Source organism: Anguilla anguilla, chromosome 18 (assembly GCF_013347855.1).
Source record: "Anguilla anguilla isolate fAngAng1 chromosome 18, fAngAng1.pri, whole genome shotgun sequence".
Lineage (NCBI taxonomy): Eukaryota > Metazoa > Chordata > Actinopteri > Anguilliformes > Anguillidae > Anguilla > Anguilla anguilla.
The window spans coordinates 4,073,087-4,098,328 of record NC_049218.1 but is presented as its reverse complement, the minus strand read 5'-3'; the positions used below and the strand labels follow the sequence as shown (position 1 = coordinate 4,098,328).

The following is a 25,242-nucleotide window of genomic DNA, read 5'->3' as shown; positions in this document are numbered from 1 at the left end:
TTGGCGGTCCCCCCGTTCCAAGTTCTGCCGCCACGGCGGTTCCCCTCTGACCGCGTGTCGGCCCCTGCCGGAATCCTTTCCCTCGCGCACGGCCATTTTCTTTAAAAGGTGACAAAGGATCGCCAATTGTTTTTCTGTTTATCAGAGGTGACATGGGCAGTGGCGCAAGGGGCCAGTGGGGCCTGTGTTTCCACAGCTAAATATACACCCCTGACAGGTCCATAATAGGTTCCAGGAAGTTCAGTCAAAAATAAAAACAAAGCAACATTTCTAGCTGATTGAATCTGAAAGGCCGTTTTTCCTTGCTGAATGGGAAAAATGTGGACTTCAGCATTCCATGGCAGTGATGCAGCCCGATCGGATAGGCTCAGCCTTGCGTGCGCTGAGCCGGGCCCAGAGACACATCGGCCCGCAAAACCGCGGTTCACGAGAGACAGTTCTGCAGCGGCGTGTTCGAAAAGAAAAAAATAAATAAAATAACAACAAAACGATTTAACAACATGGAAAATGTTTTCCTACGTTTTGATTGCTGGACTGGCATAGAGGTGCATTATCAGATACTTTCTGTTACCTCAGTGTTTGGCTGTTTGTTGGGAGTTTTAGCAGTAATATGGCAGTGTTCGGGGTACCCTGGGTTCAGGCTAAAGGTAAACAGTATTACCACTTTGAAAGTGTATAAGGGAGCAAGGGCACAGTTATGGAATTTAAAACTAATCCATTGAAATCCGTAAATGTAAGCAATAGTGTGTTAAAGTTTACTCTTAAATCCTCTGGGTATCAACACAGGGACATTTATACAGAACCAATACAGAAACACACTATTGAAAGCCCTGCTGCATCGTGGTTAGGTAGTGAAAAAAATCCTATCAGAAGCATGCTTGCTATGCTTTTAAATTTAAAAAATGAATATTTTTAGAATGTACTTAAAGCTAATAATGGTAAACTATAAATATTTAAATAAATGTTTCCCTTCTTGAAAGAAAAAATATTCAAGCTTTAAAGCCATTGACTACCGACTTTTACAAATAAACATTTTTATACTACCAGCTCTCATGCTTGAGTTGAAAATGTGGGCAGGCAGGATGACCTCATCTCTCAGGCCAAGCTGAGTTTGGTCTAATCCTTATGGAATCCTCATCTGCTGCTATGAAAGACCGTAGGACTGAGGACAGAGCCTTGGTGCACACCAGAACGGGCACTGCAGGAGGAAAGCTGTAGGCTGTTGCCTTAAGAGAATGTTGGGAGTCTAGATGTTATATCAGAACTGATATTGTTTAACGTTAAGACCAAACATAGATATGATGGCTTTTCGTACAATGTGTTAATAAGGCTAGCGATATATTATCGAGACCATTTTGTGAGAAATCAGAATATAGTTAGAACTGGATATAGTTTGCATTTGTCTTTATTAGAAGCTCCGGTCACCAACAGATAATTGACATTAAACCCAGTTTGCTCAAAAGCAGGTTGAAAGTTTTATTTATTGTATTTTATTATTATGGGAGGAAAAGGCTCATCTTAATTTTAAAAAATGCCTTAATTGGCTGGTTGAAGCAAGCACTTGAAAAGGTTTTGCAGTGTAAGAGTGGGAAAAAGAGGAGATGGACTCGAGAGCAAAAAGGGACAGAGCAGGAGCTGGAAACGGACTGGATGTTAAGTGATTGTGTGGCGGATCACCATTTGCCCTTAAACCATTCTCATGTGAAAACAGGCCGGAGTGTTTACAAGCACCCATCACGCTGTCTCTGTCTTTGCCGAATTTTGACATGAATTCATAAAGATAATGCACTCGCTGGATCCGGTCCCATCGGCTCAGCTGGCCGACATTACGGCTCAGTACCGCGGAGTCGCTGAGCGCAGTGCGCTTTAAAAACTCTGCGCTCCTGGCAAAAGGCCCGCTTAAGTCAAACACCGCTTTTGTAAGTTGTGTTTGTATTTCCTTTGGCTTCTGTTTTGGTTAAATGATGTGCCGAGAGACAGTTTATGACAAACAAGTCAGCCTTTTGGGGAAATGCATTTTATACATTACAAAAAAAAAAAAAAAAAAACGGTTTTGACATGAAACATCAGAAAAATGCACTTGGGTCTGTAAAAATGTACTGGAGGAGAGTGGCTCCTCAAACCTGCAGCTCGCGAACGCAGTCTGGTGCTCGCATATTCTACGTGCGTGACACGGGGACCCAATTGTTCTATACACATTGAACCCCCCCTCGCCCCTCAGGTCCCTCCTCTGGGGGGCTGGCTTGGGCTCGGCCTGTGGTGGGTACAGCCTGCTCTCCTGGCTCTAACTGTGGCTCGGCTTCTGACCCGGGTCCCGAATCGCAGACCCGCAGGCCCCCGGGGGGGTCGTTTATTACAGTTGTCGCCTCGGTCTGCTAAGCCTGGCCAGGCATGTCCAGCCGCTCGCAGCACAGCCTCTCATCAGCCGGCCGGGGGGGGCCACAGCCTTTCCTCACCCTGGAACCATGTGGCTGTCACTGCACAGAAATGGCCCCGGCCACTGTTGTCTAATGTCAGTGGTGTGGTTACCATGGAGAGGGAGAGAGAGCGGGCGAGCGGAGAGAGAGGGAGAGTGGGAGAGTAAGAGTGGAGAGAGGGGGGAGAGGGAGAGAGGGAGGGAGGGAGAGAAACAGAGGGAGAGGGAGGGAGGGAGAGAGAAAGAGAGACAGAGGGAGAGGGAGGGAGGAAGGGAGAGGGAGAGGGAGGGAGGGAGAGAGAGAGACAGGGAGAGAGAGAGGGAGGGAGAGGCGTCACAGTTTGAATACCACTCTGCTGTTCGCCTGGTGTTTCTGTCTCATTTTAAAGACTTACTGCACTCAGCTGCATACAGTAATCTAAAATATCAGGGGGGACATGTTTCCATCATTTTGTTTTGGAAAACAGAATGGTAATGGCTGTGCATTATTCTATTCAAAATTTTTGACCTCACAGGAAGTACTGCAGTGTTCAGCAAATGCATTCTGGGTAAATTATGTGAACAAACTGAGAGGACATTTTTAAGGAACAAAATAGATCATTGACAGACAGTGTAAAATAAAACGACAAAAGAATTAAAATGGGCCAAAGGGTAATGTCTGTAGCTAATTTCACGTTTAAAGGAATCAATGGAAAGTATGATTTTCCATTAAAATGTTGGCCTGGACTGACACCAATTCAGAGCACAGAGAGCAGAGTTTTTTTTTTCTTTTCCTTTTTGTGGTTTAATCACAAAATGCCAGGCGTGGAGTAAAAAGCCGGGTCTAAGACTTGTTTATCATACCAGAGGAAAACAAGCTGACATGTGGCAGAGGCTGCTGGGATTCCAGCGTGCAGGCCGCTCCGTGTTCGGTTACAGGCTGGGGGGGCGGCGGGGGGGGGGGGCGGCCCCTGTTTGTTTAGATGTTTATCCCCCACGTACAGGCCCCGACTCCGCCACGCCGTGTTTATTCATGAGCCTGTTTCCCGCGGTTACGGGCCGGGCCGGGGCGGGGCGGGGCCAGCCGGGCATGTGAAAACCCTCATTAATAGTGTTTGGTTCTGTTTCGGCTTTTTCCTCCGCGCGGGCCGCCTGGTCCGCTGTCCTCTCGCCCACGGTAAACTGAAACAGCCCAGATTAATATTAATCCCCTTAATGCGACAGCTCATAATATAGTCATTAGGTGACTTGAGACTAATCCGGCCCACCTAACTGCTGTGATTTATTAAACACACACGGAGGATTTGTCCTGAATGCGGCGGGGGTGCGAGGCTGCGTCGGGCATAAATACGGCGGTATCCCGCTATTAGTGCTGATGAAGCGGCGCTTGAATGGCACGTTTAAACGAGGGCTTCGGGGCGCCCCGGCCCCGCTTTCGGGAAGCTGGGCGGAGGGGCTGCCCTTTGCGTTCGGCTGCTTGCTCCTCGCCCGCCTCCTCCTGCACAGATGGCCTGTCACGTAGCCCGGCTTTCCCTACGCGTCTTTTTAATTGACTGCGAGTGTTGATGCCCACACCATAACTTTGGGGAAGTTTGTGGGAAATACAGTGTGTGCATTTTTTTTTTATTTTCCTTTTTTTTTTTTTTTTTTTTTTTTTTTTGGAGCTTAAAAGTTCTTCGTTTTTGTGGTTCTGTTCAAGGAGAAACAAGGGGTTGTGTTGTGACGTGTTAAATGAAGAGTTGAACATCAAGTGTAAAATGGCTCAGGTTCACAAAACAAGAAGCAATGGAACATTCATATCAGAATGGATACTTTAGCATTAATGTTTTAGATTTTATTAATGTAAATGTCATTTTCTGTTGTACATTTGTAGTTGGCTTTGAACCCTGGTAAGCCTAATTATAATGTTTTGTTGAAAAATTGAGCATATGTATCTAGTTGTAGCCTGAAATAAAACAAAAACAAAGTTACCATATTCCTAGAAATTAGACATCTGGATAAACACTACCACTGTTTTTTTTTTTTTTCCTTTTGCAGAAAACAATTCTTGGTAACTCTTTCAAACAAAAGTTGTTTACATTGTTCGGTCTGGAATCAGTGCAGTGATCATTGCTGTAATTTTGCTGGCTCAGAGTGCAATGTTGAAGAATGTGAGTTGAGGTTACGCTTTCAGAAACATCTTCACTGTTATTGAAACCCCTGCCTGTCATTAAACTAACTGGCAGTCTTTTTTTTTTTACAAATGTATTTTCAGGTCAGTGCACTTATAATAAAATTATATTAATATGTCCTTTCAGTGCTGATGTCCACAAAATTAAAATACACGGTTATTGATCCAGAAATATAGTTTATCAATCAGTTTAAATCATTATTACCTTTAGCAGTGTACATAAAAAAAATTATGCAAATGCTGTACGAACGTATTTCTGTTTCTGTGGTTTTGTAAAGCCAGTTGTTTGGTATAGGTACAATGAAGTTGTAATGGCAGGGCACATCGCTACCAGTAATTACCATCAGGTTTGGTAAAACATACAGGAGAATTTTAGCACTGGTTGTATCTGTGTTTGCAAAAAAAATAAAATAAAATAATTTTTCTTCTCTTAATTTTACAGAGGCTACACAGATTTCCTTCTTCCTCGTGCTCATTTTGACAGTGTCTTCAGTGGCAGGTTCCACCTGTCTGTTATACCCCTGTGCGATTGTCAAAAAAATCTTTTGTTCTGTAGATCATTTCACAATATCGCTGAAGGGAATTCCATGTGGATAAGAGCCAGCCTTTTTTTCCCCGACTCCGGCTAATTCGCCTTGACGGATTCATACCGGGGCTCGCAGTATTTATGGTCCCTTGCCACGACTCTCACAATAGATTTCACTGTCTAACCTCCCCCACGTCACTGCCTTACTTGGAGTGTACACAGGATTTATTTCCCGGCGAGGGGATCTCTGCGATTTCGCTTCAGATGCTCGGGAGACCGCAGGCCCGTATTGATCACCCGCCCCGCCCCGGCTTCAGTCGAGTGCTACTGTGTGGAGAACCGGAGTGGAGCTGGCAGGCCCGTTCACCGGTCGCCTGGTCTCCTGTATGAGCAGGCAGTAAACGCATGTTATCTCGCGTCAGTCCTGTTGACTTTCAGCGGGTCGTACTGTCCAAAAACAAATGTCCTGTCAGCTTCTCTTATGTAGAACCTGGTTTCTATTATTATTATGTTTTGGCTGATTTTGGATAGAGGAAAATTGCCTGGATCGTCTGCGGTTATGAACACGCAGTCGCAATGCATTGTGTTACAGGGAGAATTACAAGTGAACTCCATAAGACCTACAAGGCTCGTTCTCGCATTGCCATTCATCAAAGCGATGGAGCCGTGCGCCGTACCTGAGCTGAAATGTTAAGCATGACTCTGTTGTAATTGGTTTTTTTTTTTGACATCCATCGCGAAACCAGCAGTTGAAAATGACCCCAGGGGTCAATTATGTTAATCAAACCTTCATGCCACCCGTTAATCTCAAAGCGCAGAGATTCAGTTTGAATTCAGATTCGGTTTCAGAATTCACTGGGAGAACAGCAAAACAAAAAATAAAATAAAAAAAATATATATAAAAATGTAAAATAAAGCAACCAAAAATGTTGTGCTGTTGTGTGATATGTAATGCCGTTGCAGGCTGGTGGGTCTCGTTTGTATGCGCGGCTGTATCTTGGTAGGTATTGTGTGTGTCTTTGCTAGCACAGTAGTCTAAATCTGCAGTGTGCGGTTGCAGGATTCTCTCATACCCCAGGGAATGCTGGGTCTGAAGGAACGCAGCAGGTGAAACAAATAAGCGGGAGAAATTTTTTCCCCCCTTCCCTCTCTCTCTCTCTCTCTCTCTTTCCCTCCCTCCCTCCCTCCCTCCCTCCTCCCTCGCTTCCCCCTCATTCTTTCCGTGCAGTTGTGGACGGTGGTACTCATCAGGAGGAGTGTGAAATTCAGTCAGAGCCCGAGCATGTGTGCCGATTTATCCCGGCGAGCTGACCGCCATCTGCGGCTTAACCCCTTGCGGTACGCGGAAAGGAAAAAGGGGGCTCCCCGCTCGCCCAAGACGGCGCTGAAGGGTCCGGCCGAGGGGCGCGCGGGCGAGAGAGAGCGCGTGGAAACTGCGCGTCTTACCCGCCGCCTGTTTGTTTTGCTGGAAATAGAGGCGATAATACGGCCCTTACCTTCGCCTTGAAGGGCACCTCGTTTGCGTAGGGCGCTTCACATTGAAACAAAATGGGGGGCGCGTGGGGATTTGTGTCACTGCGCCCTGGGGCCCATTTGGGAAGCTTTTCGAAACACTATATTAAATATATAACTGAGTACCCGTTGAATTTAGGTAGGTTGCCGTTGGTGGTTGTTCAGCAGATGATACTATTATTTATAATATTCAAAGATCTTTTAACGTGTAATTCTTTTTAAATAGTGAACAGTATTTTAAAAACGTTTTACCAGCTAGATGGTAACAGGTTTGACGTGCGTCCTGTTCCGATGAGCCCGTTTCTGTGTGCGAGCGGGGGAACGAATCGCCCTTCAGTGCTCTGGAGGAAGCACTGAAATGGTTAAGCATGCACACAGGACAGAACGGAACTGAACTAAGTGTGCTTCTCCTCAAACGTTTTAATTCAGCATGATAAAACATCCGTTATTTATAAGTTGATTGACCGTAAAGTATTTCATTACACACACACACACACACACACAAAAAAAAGTCCCATCTATCACAGGGGTTGCCTGCAGGCTGCAAAAAACATTAGCTGTTCTTGCGTCTTGGCCTGAGCAGCGATCCGGCAGAATAATGCGGCTTCTGTGCGAAGTATGCAGCATAAAAAAAATACATTTTATGTACAGGATAACAGGTGCAGTTCCCAAACCGCACGGATTGCTAATGAAGTCATGTTCTGCGAATGCGCCCGTTTTTTTTTTTTTTTCCCCCTGTTTGTTTTTGTATCGGAACTTCGTCTCTGAGCCCGGTTTTGTCCTTGTGCACATATCTCCCAGATGTATGCATGTTAGATGTATGTCACATATATGTGTGTATGTAGATAGATGGACGAGTGTGCTGATGCGCTCACACACTCCGTACAGCTCCGTTACGGGGATGCGTTTGGCTAAGTGCAGAAATTCTTTACGGGGAACAGTGCGGGACGCTTTATTTGTGAGCCCGTAGGCCTCACATGCGCGATGGGCTTTTTTTTTTTTTTTACGGTCCCGTAAAACATAAATTCTGCCATGCTGCAGTTTTAGTTGTAGGTGCGAACATCCCAACAACTCGTCAAACGAAATCTCTTTTTAACGAAGACCAGGCTCGGGGATTTCCACCACGGTCCCGAAGGTTTGAAAGGCAAATTGGCATCGCGTGCTATCAAGGTCAAGTTATCAGCGGGGCTGCGGAAAGCATCTGGTTCGAGTGAACCCGGGCACCCATGACCGCGGAGAGCTTCGTTCTGGGTCCAGATTAGGATGTGGGGACTAACTGCAATGTCCACACACAACCTGGCTCCTCCCCCCCCCCCGTAAAATCTCACTGCTGAACAGTGTTGAGATTTCACATTAATTGGCTTTTGTAATTTATCGTAGTAAGAGAATGCTGTTCTCAAAGGATTTCTCTTAATATTTTATCCATGTCTTGCCTCAGAACAGTGTAATATAGTGCAATCCTGGTTCGGAACAAATAAGTCTTTTGTCAAAAAAAAATATAAATAAATAAAATGAAGTAAATAAATAAAAATAAATAAATAAAAGAACAAATACTGCCCACAGCGCAATGACAAACAGCTTAGCCCTTTAATCAGTGCACACACAGTGCAGTCTCTTTAAGTATTTGGCAGCGATGCAGTTTTTGTTTTGGCTCTGCAGTCCAGCGCATTGGATTTGAACTGAAACAACGAACAAGAAAGTGCAGACTGTCAGCTTTAATCTGAGGTTATTTACGTCAATATCCAGCGATCCTTGTATGAATTACAGCCCTTTTTATACACATTCCCCCCCTATTTTAGGGGACCAAAAGTATTTTGACAAATTGCATAACCTTAAATAAAGTCATCATGTTTAGTACTTGGTTGCAGATCCTTTGCATTTGATGACTGCTTGAAGTGTGTGACCCATCGTAGACATCACCAGATGCTGGGCATCTTCCCTGGCGATGCTTTGTCAGGCCTGTACTGCGGCCATCTTCTGTTCCTTTGTTTCAGCCCAGGGGTTTTTAGCCCTCGATCTTCAGCAAGTGAAATGCAGTGGATGCTTCAGCGGCATTTTTGTAGTCAGTGTCCATCTCCAAGGTGTGGTACCATCCTGTGATCCAACAGACTCCAATTGCAAATGCCATACCTCCTCAGATCAACTCTAGATCTTTTGTTAGCTGTCTTGTACGTAACGTAATGTCGCAAGAACACACAGCTGGCCAATTGTCCAGTTTTAGTCCCCCAAAATGGGGGCAGCTATATATAAAAAATGGGCTGTAATTCCAACATTGTGCACTCAGTATGGACGTAAAAACCCCCGAATTAAAGCTGACGCCCTGTTTGATGTCAAATTCAATGTGCTAAACAACAAAAAATTTTGTCACTGTGCAAATACTTGCGGACTACACTGTATATTACATCTGTATTATAGATGCACGTATAAGTGTAAATATAATGTATCAGTTGACTATTTAGTTTTGTTTTGTGTAGCCTAATCTCTCAAATGGTTAACAAAACGTGTATGTCCTGCGAAAGATGTCAGCATTTCTTGTTGAACTGCAGACGACCGTAAATTGGAAAGCATAAGAAACTGAATTTACCCGCCCTGAATTCCTACATGCCTGGTTTATTGTGACTGCCGGTTTGTCCCAGGCTTCCCCGTTTCTCCAATTTTCACAGCCAAATAACAACAATCCTCCTCATAACGGAGGTATTTTCCTTCGGAAAAAAAATCGACTCCCATTTGAATTTCTAGTCAATACGGTCCAAAGGGCAATTTGAACAAAGCCAGAATGGGTCAGGGGTGACGGGCAGGCAGTGTTTGTTTGTTAGTCCTTTGCCGTGCTTTTTTTAATATCTCGCCAAGGTGTCGCAAACAAAGCCCGGGGCTGCCATTCGGTGACCCGGTAAAAGACTGATAGAGTGATTATGAAGAAGAGAAGCGCATAAAGGACCGCGCGGATTAGCGGAAGGCCTTTGCCAAACAGGCCCCTTGTTTATCCGCGCGAATTAAAGTTAGTGCTGCGCTGTCACTTTCGGGGCCCCTGGGAGCGATTGCCTGCCGCCTCTGTTCCCCGCGACCCGCGCTAGCGACGTGGCGCGAGGGTCGCACCCCTTCCATTCACAGCGGGGGCCTGCTGTAAACCTCTCAACGGCCCAAAGCCTGGTCCGTGAGGAACGCTGTCGGAAAGCACCGGAAATTCTGCTCCCTGACCAAACCGAAGGTTTATTGAAAAATTGCTTAAGTTAAGCATGGGCTAGAAAAGACTAATAATACTGAGATCATTATATCTAGGTTTATCTAGTGTCATTTTGTATAATTATTTAAGAAATTTTCATATTGGGATATAAAGGACATTTATTCCCCAGTGTAATATGAATTACTTTTAGCCATGGGAGTTACTCTATGTAGGTATTTACAGTAGGTAGTATTGAACGTTTTCAGTGGCATGCAGATGGACAACTAGTTGATGTAAAATGAAAGGAAAATTTTACACTAATTGCTCAAATTTGAAATTAAATAGGATCAATTTGATGTGTTAGCTGTGGTCTTACTGTTGCTGTTGAAATGATACTGGTGTTCTGGTAAGCAAGAAACATGACGTGGGGTAGTGATTTGACTCCTTGTCTGGCCCAAAATCTCATCAACAGCCTGTTTATATACCAGTGAAGTAAACATGGGTTGATATCTGCAGAAAATAACTGAAGATAATCAAATGGATTGATTGATAATTATGTCTGGGTGCCTTTTTTTTCGAAGACAAAATCAAACGCAATGTGCAAATAAACCAACAGAGGGCAAAGAAACAAACACTCATTTACAGCTCATAATAAATTAAGTCATGACCTTGGTCTCCTCAAGGTCAGTTAGGTCCCTGATTGAGGTGAATGAAAATGCATTAAAAAAAATAATACTCAGCGTGGCAGAGTATACCTATTTTTATTTTTTTTATTTTTTTATTTTTAGATTTCATTTTTAAGCGACAGATAAGAATAAGGGAAGCCATAGAAATTAAACAGCGTTCATGCATTTTGGAGTAGATACATGGTGAGAGGTGACTGAATGTTTATAATCTGTTGGCACATTCAACAATGCTGGAGAAGAAGATTCATTTGAAGTATACAATGAACATGTTAATATAGAGAAGTGTTTATTAGAATCCAGATCAGTGAAATTGTATTAGCTGTTGTGGATTAGCTGTTGGGGGACAAAATTAAAATGGTCTACTTGGCATTTTTTTTTTCATAATTGAAAACAGAGCTGACTTGCAAATGCGGATGATTCTTTTTCAAAGCTATTTTCATTAGGGTGTCCCTTAAATGAAATCAACTTGAATTTACATCATGTGCATATCACAATTTGCAGATACAGTTCTCCTGGACTTATACCACAGGTTAAAACCAAGGGCTAAAGTTGCTGGTCGCCGAAAGTGGAGGTATTACATGGGCTCCCCGCGCTTACCCTGTCCCGCAAGCTTGGGCTACATTCAGGGCTTTACCCTAGACTGCCGCGCTGGAGCGTTTGTAGACGCGTCTTACTGTGGCCGTTGGAAGTTGTAGATGTGCAGGCTTTTACCTGCGTGTTGGGCTCGGCTGGTTTTCCCCCCCGACTGCGGTGTCTGTGTCATTATTGGGGAGTCTGCGGAGTTTGTTGAGACCTGCGATCAGAAGCGATTTTCTGCCTCAGAAAGGTGGGGTAGACGGCCTTAGCTGACGGGCAGGTTGCCTGGCTTTGTCCTCCGTGAAGGGCTGTCACTCCTCACATCACCCAACGCGGCCTCCCGCAGCCTTTTCATGTGCGGTCCCAGACGGTGTGGGATTTAAGGTAGAGATTTACTTATTTTGATTTCGCCTCCTTTCAGTCGCAAAGCCCTCCGACGGGCGCGGTTCCTCCTTTTTTGTTTTTTTTTCTGTTTTATCTGTTGTGTTTCTGTTTTAACAGCGAGCTCCTTTTTTCTTTCTTTAAAAAAAAAAATTTTTTTTTTTGGTGAGAAAATAAACATGACTTCACAAAAACTAAAAAAAAATTCAGGGGACTGTTATGTGCTTACCTCGTTGCCGTAGTTACAGAGTAAAGGGGTGATGGCAGGCCAATTAAAGAATAATGGGGGGTTATGGGTAGTGAACTTGCCATTGAGTTGAAATTTTCTCTTAGTGTTATCCCCCACCACCACAACAAAACACAACATTTGCAGTGTATTATCCATATTGGCAGTTTCAAAAATGTCTCATTCCTTTTGGAAATCTGTAAAAAAAAATGTACAGTATGGAAAAAAAAACCCAACTGTAATCAGTACGCGTTCAGTAACTCCCAAGAAAGCTTGGACGAATTCTCGTATAAAAAATTAGCAGTGAAGTAATATTTGTGTTGAAGCATGTTTTACACTAGTTGAAAGGTTGCATGTTGAAAAAGAAAAGTGATCTGCACTATTTATTAATTTTTTTTGCAAATGCACTTTCTCTGTAAAACAATATATATTATTCCAAGTAATTCCAAGTGGTAATTTTAATGGGATCAGCGCTTAAAAACGTAGGTCCTCCGTGCAGAAATATGTTTCGAAAGGGCAACTTGCTTATTAGAGGCGTGACACGGGATGTGTCACGTCCTGCTCTGCTCTGGCTGCTCCCGCAGACACCAGCAGACGAAGGTGGGAGGAAAAGGGGGGGGGCGGGGGGGGGGAATGCAAAGCGTGTTTTTCGCACGGGGAAAACACTTTATGCTGCGAAAGCGCGGTGGAGAAGCTGCAGTGTGTTACTTCCAGCCCTCGGAAAAGTTTTAATTTCTCACGGGCTTTCAAATTGCCTGTTTAGGTCGTGCCGAGCATTGTTCAGAAGCATCTGTAAAATACCGCTGTGGGTTCTGTAAAAAAAAAACAACAAAAAAAAAACCGACCGTATGGACTTCCATAACATTGTTACATCCTAATTGCCCCCTTCGACAAGTGCCAATTTCCTTCAAGAGAGGAGGAGAGGGTGGGGAAAAGGAGTGGGGGTGGAGGGTGCGGGGTGGGGTGGGGTGGGCGGGTGGGGGGGGGGGGCCGAGCTGACAAGCATCAAACTTCTCCCGACAGATGGATCAGACCGTCGTCCCGGACTTTCCAGTATGAAATGAAAATTCTCCCTGGATTTCATTTAGCCTTGGCGGCCTTGTTAAAACGTCCCCTCTCCCCAGCATTAGGAGCCAAGTGCTGGGAGAACCTGACTTTAATTCCAAGTGCGGGGTCCAGATCAATAACCATCAGTGCCTGGTTTTGGGCCGCTGCGCTGGTCACGGGGTGACTGCTTCCCCCCCCCACCCTCATCCCCCCATCCCCCCCTTTTTTCCCGTTTTTTTTTTTTTGGTCTGGGTGTCATTTGTTTGAGGCGATTTTTCTGTGAGCTCGCCGAGTGTATCTCAATTGGCTGCTGCTATTGTGGCGGAGCCTGGAGCGATGCAGGTTCCTCTAGGAGCCATCGACACTGACTTGTGCAGAGCATTTATCTGCAAGTGTGTGTTCACTGCTTACATTCTGAATGTTAAGGCTGTCATTAGCATTAGAGATTGACAAGGTTGGGGTCGGGGTGGTTAAAATTTTTCTATTTCTGCAGGAAATAAACCTTAATAAATTTACATACACACACACACCACATCACACACTGCACAGGCGCACACACGCACCACACACCACACACACGCACACACACACACACAACACACACCACTTACCATTCAGCTCATGAGAGCCATTGCATTAAGTGAAAATCTTCAGCTGTGGTGCCGAGAGTCTTAAAATGTCCGAACGCAGACTGAACAGCAGAATGTGAGCAATGTCCCTGTCATAAATATCCCACAAATCATATTTACACTCTCTGCCTCCTTTTTTCGGCTCTCCAAAATGATTCACAAAGGATAAGTGCTTGAACATCTCTGAAAAAATAACAATTCAAGTAAACGTTTAAAAAACCTTTTCGTACCTCTTAACTTGATCCAACTCTGGTTGAGAGATTCATTCCTGCTGTGAATCATATTGTAATCAGCTGTTGCAGCAGTTCATTTCTGCATATGGTGCTCTGTTGCCAGGACTTACAAATACACACTGTGTAAGTGGTTGAGTGAAACATGTCTGCACTGACGGCGCTTAAGTAGGTCTTAAAGGAAATGTGAAAAAGGGACTTGTTTTAGCCTGGCGGAGGGGCTCTCCGTCCGTCCGAACGGCTGCGCGAAATATGTGACACAGCAGTCTGACAAATTAAGTTATTCATTCTTTTGTAATTAAATTAAGCAAATACAAAAGGCCGGCAGCCCCGGAGCCCGCGGTCGAGCGCTGTTTGTATTTCTGGGGTTGTAATCATGTGCTGCGCCGGGTGGCTTTGTCCCTCTTTACCCCCTACACATCGCCGCACCCGGCGGAAAATTGGCTTTTTGTTTGCCGAGCGTAATGTGCGGTTCTCATGGAATCCAGATACCTTATTGTTGCTTTGGTTACATTTATAACGCGGGCGGGAAACCTGGCGCAATTAAGGAAACCGGAGCCCGGGATCTCGGATCCGGACGCCATTGCGGCTCAAAAAGGTGATATTTTTTTACACGCAGCGCGCTCGGAGGCGAAGGCCGGCTCACCTCGGCCAGGTTTTGGGTTACCCCCTGCGCGGGGCAGCCGGTACCGGGGGGCGGTACCGAGGCCGTTTGTCTGGCGATGTGAAACGAAAGTCCTCTGGGCTTGTGTTACGCCGCTGCCACATGTGCTTTCGGTTAGCTGTCCTTTTCTCCCCTCCCGCTTTAATCTTCCTACTTTTTCTGCCTTTTTTTTTTTCACGGTGTATAACCAATAAATGTATCTTTGTTTAAACTTGGGGTGCTGAGAGAAGGAAGTCCCAGTTTTACTGCCAGCGCTCAGAGAAAACAATCTCTGTGGGCTTTGATGTTCTACGCTGGACAGAGGCTCATTTTTTATATGCAGGGCGCAGGGGTCACAGGGACATTTTTAGATTTTTTATTAATGCTCTTGATTACATTGAAGCCAAGCGCTCCGAAAATTTAGCCAGTACAAACTTGCACTGTGAATTAGTGAAGTAACAACCTGATGCTTGACAACGCGCATGATTTTTCTGTAGTACATGTATTTGGTGTTTTTTTAAAAAGCTAAAATAAATAGTTTGGTGATAAACCTTGCTCAGGAGTGTTCTAGCGTCATGCACATGCATGAGTATAGTGTGGACCGCAGCTTCATTCAGAGGCTGTCCCTTTACTTTGAGATAACGTTTTAAAAAAATTAATGCTTCATTTTTTTTTACCAAATTCTAAACAAAGGCACACACTTGTACTCGCACGCACACACACACGCGCACACACACACGCACACGCACATGCACACACACACACACACACGCACTCACACGCACACACACACACACACACACACACACACGCACACACACACACACGCACGCACGCACACACACACACACACACACACACGCCATCAGAAGCTCCCGCAGAGTCCATATCCATGGATGGGTGCGTGCGTTTAATCCCCTTTATTTTTAGCAATGTCACCCAGAGGTCAGTTTGGTTATACCCTGCTCATTTAGCTCATGGCTGTCCGGTGCCTCTCCTCTTCTTTCTTTTTTTTTTTATTTGGTTCTGGTATTGGAAGATTGATGTGAAGTACAGAGCCATATTTAGCCTTTATTTAAGATGATTGGACGCCGGTGGAGAGCCGGCTTGTTGATGGGGGGCTTTGCCGCCGATGGCCGGTGGATCAATACAACACAATTGAGTTCTCCATCTGGCAGTCTTCGAGCAGAGTGCCGGCACTTACAGGGTGATCACCTGTGATGAAGTCTTTATTAGCTGCTATTGACAGATTCATTTGAGCCCCATCTCCACCTCTCTCCTCCTCACACTGTAATATAATAGACACTAAGGCAGACCTTTAAAGTTTCTGGGGCTAAGAAAATGATATAACTCGGCACACGGGAGGGGTCATGTTTTTCAAAGTCCACAAAAAAAAAAATCGTATTTTCATAAAGATTTTCAAAGTTCTTTTTCAAATTTGTTGACTGTAGATGAGTATCGTCCAGCTCTTAGTTCAAGTTAAAAAAAAAAAGAAAGAAAAAGGACTTTTGTCAAAAATGTAATATTTAAAATTCACTTAGTGCGTCCAATAAAGACAATAAAGCGGAATTGATCGTGCAAACCACTTCGCACAGAAGATAAAGTAAAAAAAGTAACTGGGAAAATATTTGTTTTCAGAAGCGTATTTAAGAAGTAACCAGCGACCGGTGAGAACAGCGGGAATTTTCAAATGATTTCGTATTTTATCTCCAAACAAGCCGCGGGGATTGGATATCAGCGGCTAATGCTCGCCGGTCACATGGGCACTCTGGAGATCGGCGGAGGCTCGCCGTGGGCTTTGAAGTCGCACGTTGTTTTTTTGTTTTAAAGTAGCTGTTCGAGGGGCTTAATCCGAAAGGTATTGCTACGGCAAGCAGTATTTCCACACACAGCCCCGACCGGGTTCGTGACTCCCCTGGTTTCCCCATTGTTGTTTTACCTGGTTTGTGTTTGGGCCCCGCTCTCCTTTTTGCTTTGAGAAAGGGGGCTCGTTACGTAAGGTTCAGCGGGCTGGCCCGAGGGCCTTCCCACCAAAGCCTCGATGGAGCGGCGGTTTCGCCAGCGCACCAAACGGACGAAAACACGGAACGCCCAGGCGCTAGCGCCGCCGTTATCCGCGCGTCTCGGTCGCTCTCCGCGGCTGCTTTTTTGCGATGGCTTAGCGGTGCGACGCGCTCGTACTCTTGCCATTCGTGGAGTCCGTGCGCTTATTCACTCTTAAACATTGATAGTGAAAATAATTTTTTTTTACTTGAATGTGGTTTACTTTTTTTTACCTGTCTGCTTTCACTTGGGCTGTGTGAATAAGAGTTTTTAAAAAAATCATTATTATTTATTTTTTCATTTTTGGTTTGTTCATATTTTTTGATCCTGTTATTTGTAGCTTTAGCAGCTATGTAGTGGCCAGTATTCACTTTCATTCTATCAGAGTCTCCATTTACACATTTATTAGCCCGTTCCCTTTTGTCTAGAAGACCGATATACCACAGAGCATTCGGGCTATAACAGTGTTCATTCTTATGTACTTATGTACTGTCGTGTCATACTGTATGTAGTACTGTACTGTATCTGGACTGTATGCGTCGTTTTGTGCTGACTGTGTTTATTTTACCTATTTACCGTTGCTGACGCCTCTTGGCCAGGTCATCATTGTAAATGAGAATTGGTTCTCAACTGATTTTACCTGGTTAAATAAAGGTCAAATAAATAAATAAAAAATTCGAACATGCGGTTAAAACATTTAAACTACTCTGTAGCTGCACGTTAGGTGTATATTTTAAACTATTCTGTATAATAAGCATGATTGCTTGCCTGTCCTCCATTGGTATTGGCCTTTGAGACAATATCTTGTGGTGCCGACAGCACCGAAACCCCTTTTTCTGTCCCCTTAACAAATGGTTCATGTGAGTTGATTCTGTTGTAGTGAATGTGAATGTGAAACCCCTTGCACCGTTGGCTCCTCATGCGTTTACGCATTTCCAGGTTCCTCTTTTTGGCTGGAAGCAGTTTATTTTTTCCATAAAATTGTGTCCCCGTCAGCCTTATTTGTACATATCAGCTGTACTGACCAGTTGTGCTCCCCCCCCCCCCCCCCCCCACCCCGTAACCTCCCAGGGCCCCCAGCTCGCCCCTGTGCCCCCCCCCTCTCCCCCCCCCACCCGTCCGAGTCATTTCATTAATGCTAAATCCCACATCCTACACAGCGCCTTAAAAAGAGCTTTTGGAAATTGAGTTGTAATAAGATACTGCGAGCTGCCAAGGTGAATGAGAGGCTGCACTTGAATGGCTGAGCTCTCCGCTTCCCAGCCTACCACGGCGCTTAGGAGAAGGTTACAATCCCCAGCAGCTAATTCCCTCATTGATCTGCCCAGAGGCAGCGTGACTGTTTACACAGCAGTTATGGAGTGAAAAGTATATTAAAAAAAGGGAGAGAGGGAGAGAGCTCTTCCCACAGCATCGTGTTTACCTCGTTATTTGCAAGTTTGCGTACGACTTAAGTTGAGGGCTTACACTTACTCTCGGTGTTTTTTACGAGAGTAGCAGGACCACCAGCTTGTGTTTGTCGTGATAAGGGAAGATATTTAGATTTATTAAAGTATTTGCGGAATACAGGGGAGAGCAAATAGCGCTGCGTGTAACCCAAAAAGCGTCAAAAATGTCGGGATTGTAAAACGATTTGGGTGCGTTTACGCTGATCTGTTTGATAAACTAGAAGGGCTCTGTGTCACCAGAGTGTGTTGTGGTGCTGCTCCTAGCATGTGTCGTGGTAAGAGCTGCACTTAATCTGTCTTTCTGCCGGCGACCCGTTCACATTAAATTAGATAATACACTACTTTATGAATTGCCACAGGTAATTGTTTTTAACCCTTCTCATCTCTACTAATCCTGAAATGACACGGTTATGCCCCTAGTCCTAGGGCACTGTAATATGTATTTTGTAAAAGAGAATGTTTGCAGTGTTTATTTTAAACGTCGTTGCCTCTGAGCTGGAATCGGAGGAGTGTGTGACTGAAGGTTGAACACCCTGAGGATGGGGAAGGCCTGTGTGGAGGGTGGGTGCTGTGCGGTATGTCTTTATAGCGTGCTAACGAAGCTCTTCTTGTGTCCCCACAGAGCTGTCGGAGATTGAGCCCAACGTGTTCCTGCGGCCCTTCCTGGAGGTGGTGCGGTCCGAGGACACCACCGGCCCCATCACCGGCCTCGCCCTCACCTCCGTCAACAAGTTCCTGTCTTACGGCCTTATAGGTAAACGTGAAGGGCTGTGTGCGTGTGTGCGTGCGTGTGCATGTGCGTGCGTGTGCATGTGTATGTGTGCGTGTGTCCCTGTGTGCGTGTGTGCGTGCGTGCAGAAGTGCAACAGTGCTTTCTGATTTGTTCCTGGTACTGTTCTGTCATAGTTCAGGGCACGTTTCCTAACATAAGTCCAGAGTAACAATTTTCTTTATGAACGCATTAATCGCAATGTTTTGCCGCACATATAAATGATGAGCACAGCCTGTTGAGAAACCTCATGGTGGAAATATGGTAAGCCTCTGCCAGTCAGCATCACGTGTGAAATAAGCATGGCTCGCCAGATGTTCCCTTTGTTTTTCCTGAAGAGTGGGGGTTTCTGGGTAAATAGTATTCCAACACTCAAGCAGCTGCAGTCTTTGCACAACTGAACGAGACCCATCATGACCTTCTGTCGCTGCCTCCTTCCCTTAAATAGCTGCCACATCGTTCCCTGTCCTTAGGAAACGCACGTAGAGGCAAAATACTATGAAATATGTTCTGCTTAAAAATAATAATAATTATGATACTTTTTTTTTCTTTTCGTGTTCATTTATCACGGACTGCTGTCATGCAACCCTCCATGTGATTGTATTGACTCCCTCGTTGGGAGTCAAGCAAATTGACCCATATTGGAAGTGTGTTAAAATGACTGTATTCTTGGCCAGTTGTTCATCTTGAATGGTGTCTGTGTTTTAGGAAGTCTAGAAACTAATTGAGCCTTGACCCTTTTTGCCTAGGACAAAATAATTATTCTCAGTTTATGACATGGCTATGTGTTCTCATGAACTTCTGCAGTCAGTTCCTGAACAGTACTGTAAAAACTACTGTTTCACAAAACATGACAGTACAGATTATACCATATATATACCGTGTAATGAATTTAACAATGCATACAAGTTCAACATTTTGTAACATGTTGTAATGTTCAGAATGAAATTATTTCTGCCTGTCAAAACACACACATTTGTGTCGTTTGCACTCATCTTGAAACAGAAACATGAAACAGAATTCATAGTTCACATTTATGACTTAATAAGGTTGCAAAATGTGCTGGTTGGTTGGGTTGTGGTTAGCAAGCGTTTAGCGTTGGCTGTTATGAGTACGTACTTGCTTAGTCTCTGGCAGATAATACTAAGCAAGTATATACTTTATAATACTCTCAAAGAAAGTTGATTATAGTGGTATGCTAACATGCTAATTTCATTTGATGTGTGCTTAAGAGCTAGCTGAGAAAAATGCTGCTTATCTGAATGAGCTAAGAAGCAAACCAGTTCAGTTTTGCTACTGCTTGCTCTTCTGTTCCTCCTAAGTGGTTTCCTACACTGTAATGTCTTACTGGTGATCAGTTCCAGTGTGGCACAGGCTGTTAAAACAGGTGTTCTAAATCCAAGGTCTAGGGTTCAAACCCAGAAAGGCTGTGTTTTTTTCTTTTTTTTAAACTCCCTTTTTTTCTTTGTGGAATGAAGCTGTTAAATATCCCGCGTAATTACAGCAGTTTAAAAAAAAAGTGAAACGTCTTTGCATGTCTTATACTTGTTGGGCCCTCATGTTTGGATTCCAATTGCATCTCTATTGTTATTATAATAATAATACTGTTATTAGTATTATTAGTGTAGTCCCTGCAACAGTGGGTATATATATGGTGTATGTCACCATACACCACACCCCTTTCATCAGTCACTGGGTCTACCTCCTGGAAGCACACACCGTCACTCAAACTGAGAAATCTGCCTCCTAATCCCATAACCCCCTGTATCTCATCAGGAGGGTTCAAAAGGGACGTGTTGCCATGGAGACGGGGCCCGACGGCCCACAAGACCCCGGCTCTCTTACAGAATGATGAGAAAGAGACACATGCACATGTACACACGCGTACACACACCCCCACACACACACACACACATACAAGTGTACACACATACACACAACCGCACGCGCGCACACACGCACACATACGCGCACACACACACACATACAAGTGTACACACATACACACACACACACACACACACACATACGAGTGTACACACATACACACACCCCCACACACACACACACACACACATACAAGTGTACACACATACACACAACCGCACGCACACACACACACGCGCACACACACACATACGAGTGTACACACGCACACACACATACACAAGCAGAAAGGCAGCACAAATAATGATCGTCTCTCTAAATTGAAGCGTACCCACGCATGTGGATTGAGGCACAGCCCCTGCAAACCGCAGCGGCACGCCGTTGCAGAGCGCCAGCGCTGTGCTCGCCGGTCAGGCTAATCGTCGTTTGTTTGGGTGGTGTCGTGTACGCACATGCGTGGGGCTGCGTTTCTCTTTTATCACCCAGGAGCGCTCGAGCGGGCTTATTTCTGGCGATCATGCAGAATGCTGCAGAGCCGCGGCTCCCGTGTCTCCTGCACTAGCGCTGCCTCCCTGTTAAATCCCTCGGTCCGCAGCCAGCACCCCCCCCCCCCCGGTGCCCCCCCCGGTGCCCCACCGCGCGGCGGGCCGCCGCTTAACCACACCGCCCGCATTACTGCAAATTAACGGCCCCCTGAGAACCGGACGGCACCATCGTTCCCTTCGCCCGCATCGGAGGAGTCGCACCGAAACAAGACGTTCAGCCGTAAACTGGTGCCCTGAAACAGCATTTATGTATGTAAGGGCTCGGGCTGTCATTTTTCAATACCCGAACTTCAGACTTTTTGTATTTTCTGAAACAGCATGCAAACTTTTGATGGGCTTTAAATGCGGGGTACTTCTGCAGGCCTGAGTCCTGTTCTGCTCGAGCTCCTCTCGTGAGAGACGAGCGCGGCTGCTGTTCTGATTCATTCGCAGGACAGCATTTTCCACTCTGACACACACAGCACAGCTATTCGCTGTTTACCGGGTATTTACACAGGCCGGTTCAGGTTACCCACCGGGGGGATTGAGCCCCGCAACCCCTCGGTTTCAAGTCTGAACGGCTGTGCCACCTTTCTGGCCTTGTTTTCTTAAGCTCGGGGCTGAGCTGCCGTTCTCGAACGCGGGCGCATTCCTCCGTCCGTTTTCCGCGGCGTCGGAGGGCCCGGGGCGGCGTCGGGTCCTACCCGCCGTCTTTTCCTACGCCGTCCGCCGTCCCCCCTCGGTCATTTTGGGAATATTCCAGTCGCAACAAAAACGACACACACCGTCTGTCTGTCGTGCGAATCCCGGGAAAAAGGGCGTAAAAATAACTGTGGAAGGCACGCCGGCCTTGTGCCGGGCTGCAGAATGCATGATGTCATCCTTCCAGCGTTTCTCATTAATTTCGGCGTGCGGGGTCTGTCCGACGCGCCGGCGTGTCCTGCGGCATGGGCGTGTGTTTGCGTAACCTCGGCGACGCTCGCAGGACACCCATACCCCGCGGGTGACATCACCTGACATTCCCGACGTTTCGATTCGAGTTATTCGAACCGGAATGTCCATCAAAGAAATGTTACATTTCCAACATTTAAAAAAAACAAACAAAGTTTTCACCTGTGTGTGCATGTCATCTGACCTGAAGTCCTGTCGCGTGAGTGATGTTAAGAGCATGTGATTTTTGTGTACTGCAAACCGCACTCGCTTGTCCCGGGCATTAGTACAGTACTGGGACCCCCCCTGCCCCCCCCCCCCCCCCCCGCACCCTGTCCGGCGTGGAAACGCTCATTCTGCATGTCCTTCCTGCTCATCTCCCCGGCTCTCATTACACTCATAATGCTAGCAGCCTTAGCGGGACACCCTCCTAAGCCTTCATCACCAGTCCCAGCACAGGGGGGATATTAGCCAAAAAAAAAAAAAAAAAAAAAGGCAGCGAACGTGTCACCTGAAACCGGACCGGCGCACGTTGGGGGCCAGACCCCGCCCGCCATGTCTGTAATGGAAATGCTGTATTACAGTCCAGCGCCCCGGTCAGCGTAGGGTCATCTGGTCAGCACCCCCCCCCCCCCCCCCGTGTTTCTGTCACCAGCATCCATTATTCACCTTCGCTAAATTTCCATTTCGTTTAGTAGTCAGTATTTGGGGCGCTTGAAAGCTCTGCTTTGGTTGTGTGTGTGTCACTAGTCCTGCGGCTGGTGTTTTTTTGAGGCGGCCATGTTGGATGGCACCGAGTAGTTTGAACGGGAAGTGATTTGGGTTACTGTGCCTCGTAGCTGCATTAGCGTGCGTGGGTCATAAGCCACAACACACACACACACACACACACGCACACACACACACACACACACACAAAAACTTTCATTTTTAAAGAAAATAAGGATGCTTGTACACAAATGGCTGGTTGCAATGGACGAGAAGCTGGTACTGTTAAATACTGCCATCTACTGGCAGAAATGAAAATAGAAGATAAATGACACCTTTTCGCCTGGGGCCAAAGCAATGTGTTGTGGCTGTATATTATAAAGGTAGTAAATACTGTCAGTTGTACAGTAGTTTTTATACTGTTTTATGTTATCTGTACTGTGGCTGCATTTTTAAATGGAATACGAGCATTTGCCTCACTTTAAGTAATTATGTGGAGGGAACTCTATTCAGTACACTTTACTGTATTATTTTTTGTGATTAATTCATATCTCAGGTAATGTTTATTATTGCACTGAGGCGATCCTATTAGAATACCATTGAATAATTTAACTGAAATTGAAACTGGTAAAAACTTGAGATTATATCATTTTTGCATCTTCAACCTGCAAGTACAGACATTCAAACGTCAGTAAAGTGAAGCGGTTTGATTTATTCATTTATTCTTTGGCATGTTTATCAGGCTGGTGCTTTACACTGGCCTGGGATACTGTTTTTCATGAGCAGGCCCCTGGCCTCACCCACTATTTGATAAATGCCATTGTTTTGTGTGGAAATGAATAATTGCAGAATTCATTCGGTCTGCTCATATCAGTCACTCACTCCTCTAAAGCACGTTACCACCCGGTTCTGTTGGGGAGGTTGTGCAGTATGATTGCCCACCAGCCTACTTTCTGCATTTACCTTCATGGGAAGCACCGTTTCATACAAAACCACTGAGCGCCTAATACACCGTAAATAAAAGTTTGGTTATTACTTGTCTATTTGCGGGCGTTGTCGTGTTACTACGGGAACCCATGCAGTAATTACGCTGTGTCTCATCGCATCGGCGGCGTGTGCGCTGCGAGAGCAGCTGAGCGCGAGTCGCTGCTCGTCTCTCACCGCTGTTGGCTGATCCAGAGACGAGCGGCAGGTAGTGCTCTCCTCTCCTCTGAGTCCCCACATGCCATCTCTTTGTGTGCGTGTGTGAGCCAGACCCAGGCCAGCGCCTGTAATGAGCCTGACCCCCCACCCCCCACCCCCCTGCTCGCTGGGGGGTCCCTCCAGGGAAGATAATCCCCAGTTCATTTAGCGAGGCCTAATTCCTCCCAATCTCTGGCCTGAGGTGAGCTGGCACGGAGGCTGCCCTGCAGACAGATCCCAGTCTCTGCAGAGACTAGCCTTTTTCCACTTTAGAATGTCACACTTCATAATCGCTGTATCATTACTGGTTTTTTTTCTTCTTTTTATACATTGTATTGTAATATTGAACTTCGTATAATTTGGACAAATTGGCGTAATGGCTTTGTGGGAGCTGAGTGCTTTCTCTAGCTGCAAACAGAAGTTGAAAGGTGGCTGCTGGGCGGCTCAGGCGGCTAAGCCGCTGTCAGTGTGTGGATGGGCCCTGCTGTCTGTTGTCTGGGCCGTGCCAGGACCGGCGGTGGCAGACAGCCCCACACGGGGACACTCAGTTGGCTGAGGCTTCATCCAGGGATAGGCCTGACTGACTGCGTCTCGTTGCTCACCAGCACCCCCTGCTGGTCGACCAGGCGCCCTCAAATCCGTCTGTTGAGCTGCACGTGTGTTCACGTGACTTACGTTTGCAAGTCCAGCTTTGGTACTGTCCTGAGATTAAAGGCCAGAGGCGACATCATGCTGGAGTGCGCTCTTTTAGCCAAACCCAAATTCCAAATACCTGACATATAATATCAGAAATTTTGGAATATTGTTATATAATTATAATTGTATGCATATATTCAGTATATAACTACTGCATAGCATATATATATATATATATATATATATATATATATATATATATATATATATGTAACTGGTGTATTATAATAACTGTTATCAGTGGATTTTGGAGAACCTCATGTTCAGGTCAAACAGCCTTTTTGAAAATGTTTGGCCACGTCTGTGAGGTTCTGTGGATAAGCGAGGTGTTTTATTGTGCAGAAACTCCACTTAGTCACCCTAAATCACACGCTCTCTCTCTCTCTCTCTCCTGGAGAGCCAGTCCCCTCTTTGAGAGAAACGGGGGGCTCCAGTCGCCTCACGCAAGCCTTTGGCGAAGCGTGCCCAGACCCCGCAGAGCAGCAGTTGCTTTGATTACGGGACAGTCTCCGAATGTTCTTTTTTTAACCTCTTACTGCGGGACAGCTGTTCCCGCCCCACCCCCCACCTCCCCCCCCCCCCCGGGGTGTTATTTTAACAATAGTCCCGAGGCTAGGCTCTGTAGGCCCTGCCAGCGCGGGATTAGTGTTTTATATCACTTCTGACATTCTGCTGGATACCCCGCGGGTCTGGTTTCTACGAGGGGGGGGGCGGTCCTCTGGCTGTTTCGGCCGTACCGTTTGGTACCGGACCCGTTCTCACCGAGCCCGTCCTCCTCCTCTGCAGGCCCAAACTGCTCAGGGAAGGGTCCTGCCACTCAACCGGACCGCCGCTCAGCCCTTTCCGCAGTTGGGCGCCTTATTAATGTCTT

General features: G+C 45.9%; 1 protein-coding gene across 8 annotated transcripts in view; it reads left to right on the top strand.

Annotated features, from left to right (window-relative positions):
* gbf1 (golgi brefeldin A resistant guanine nucleotide exchange factor 1) overlaps positions 1 to 25,242 on the top strand; it is a 102,898-nt gene that overhangs the window by 28,061 nt on the left and 49,595 nt on the right. For all 8 annotated transcript variants that reach the window (XM_035399577.1, XM_035399575.1, XM_035399572.1 and 5 more), the window contains exon 4: positions 18,298 to 18,429. In XM_035399577.1, the coding sequence (XP_035255468.1) occupies positions 18,298 to 18,429 (132 nt within the window). The remainder of the gene's footprint in view (positions 1 to 18,297; positions 18,430 to 25,242) is intronic.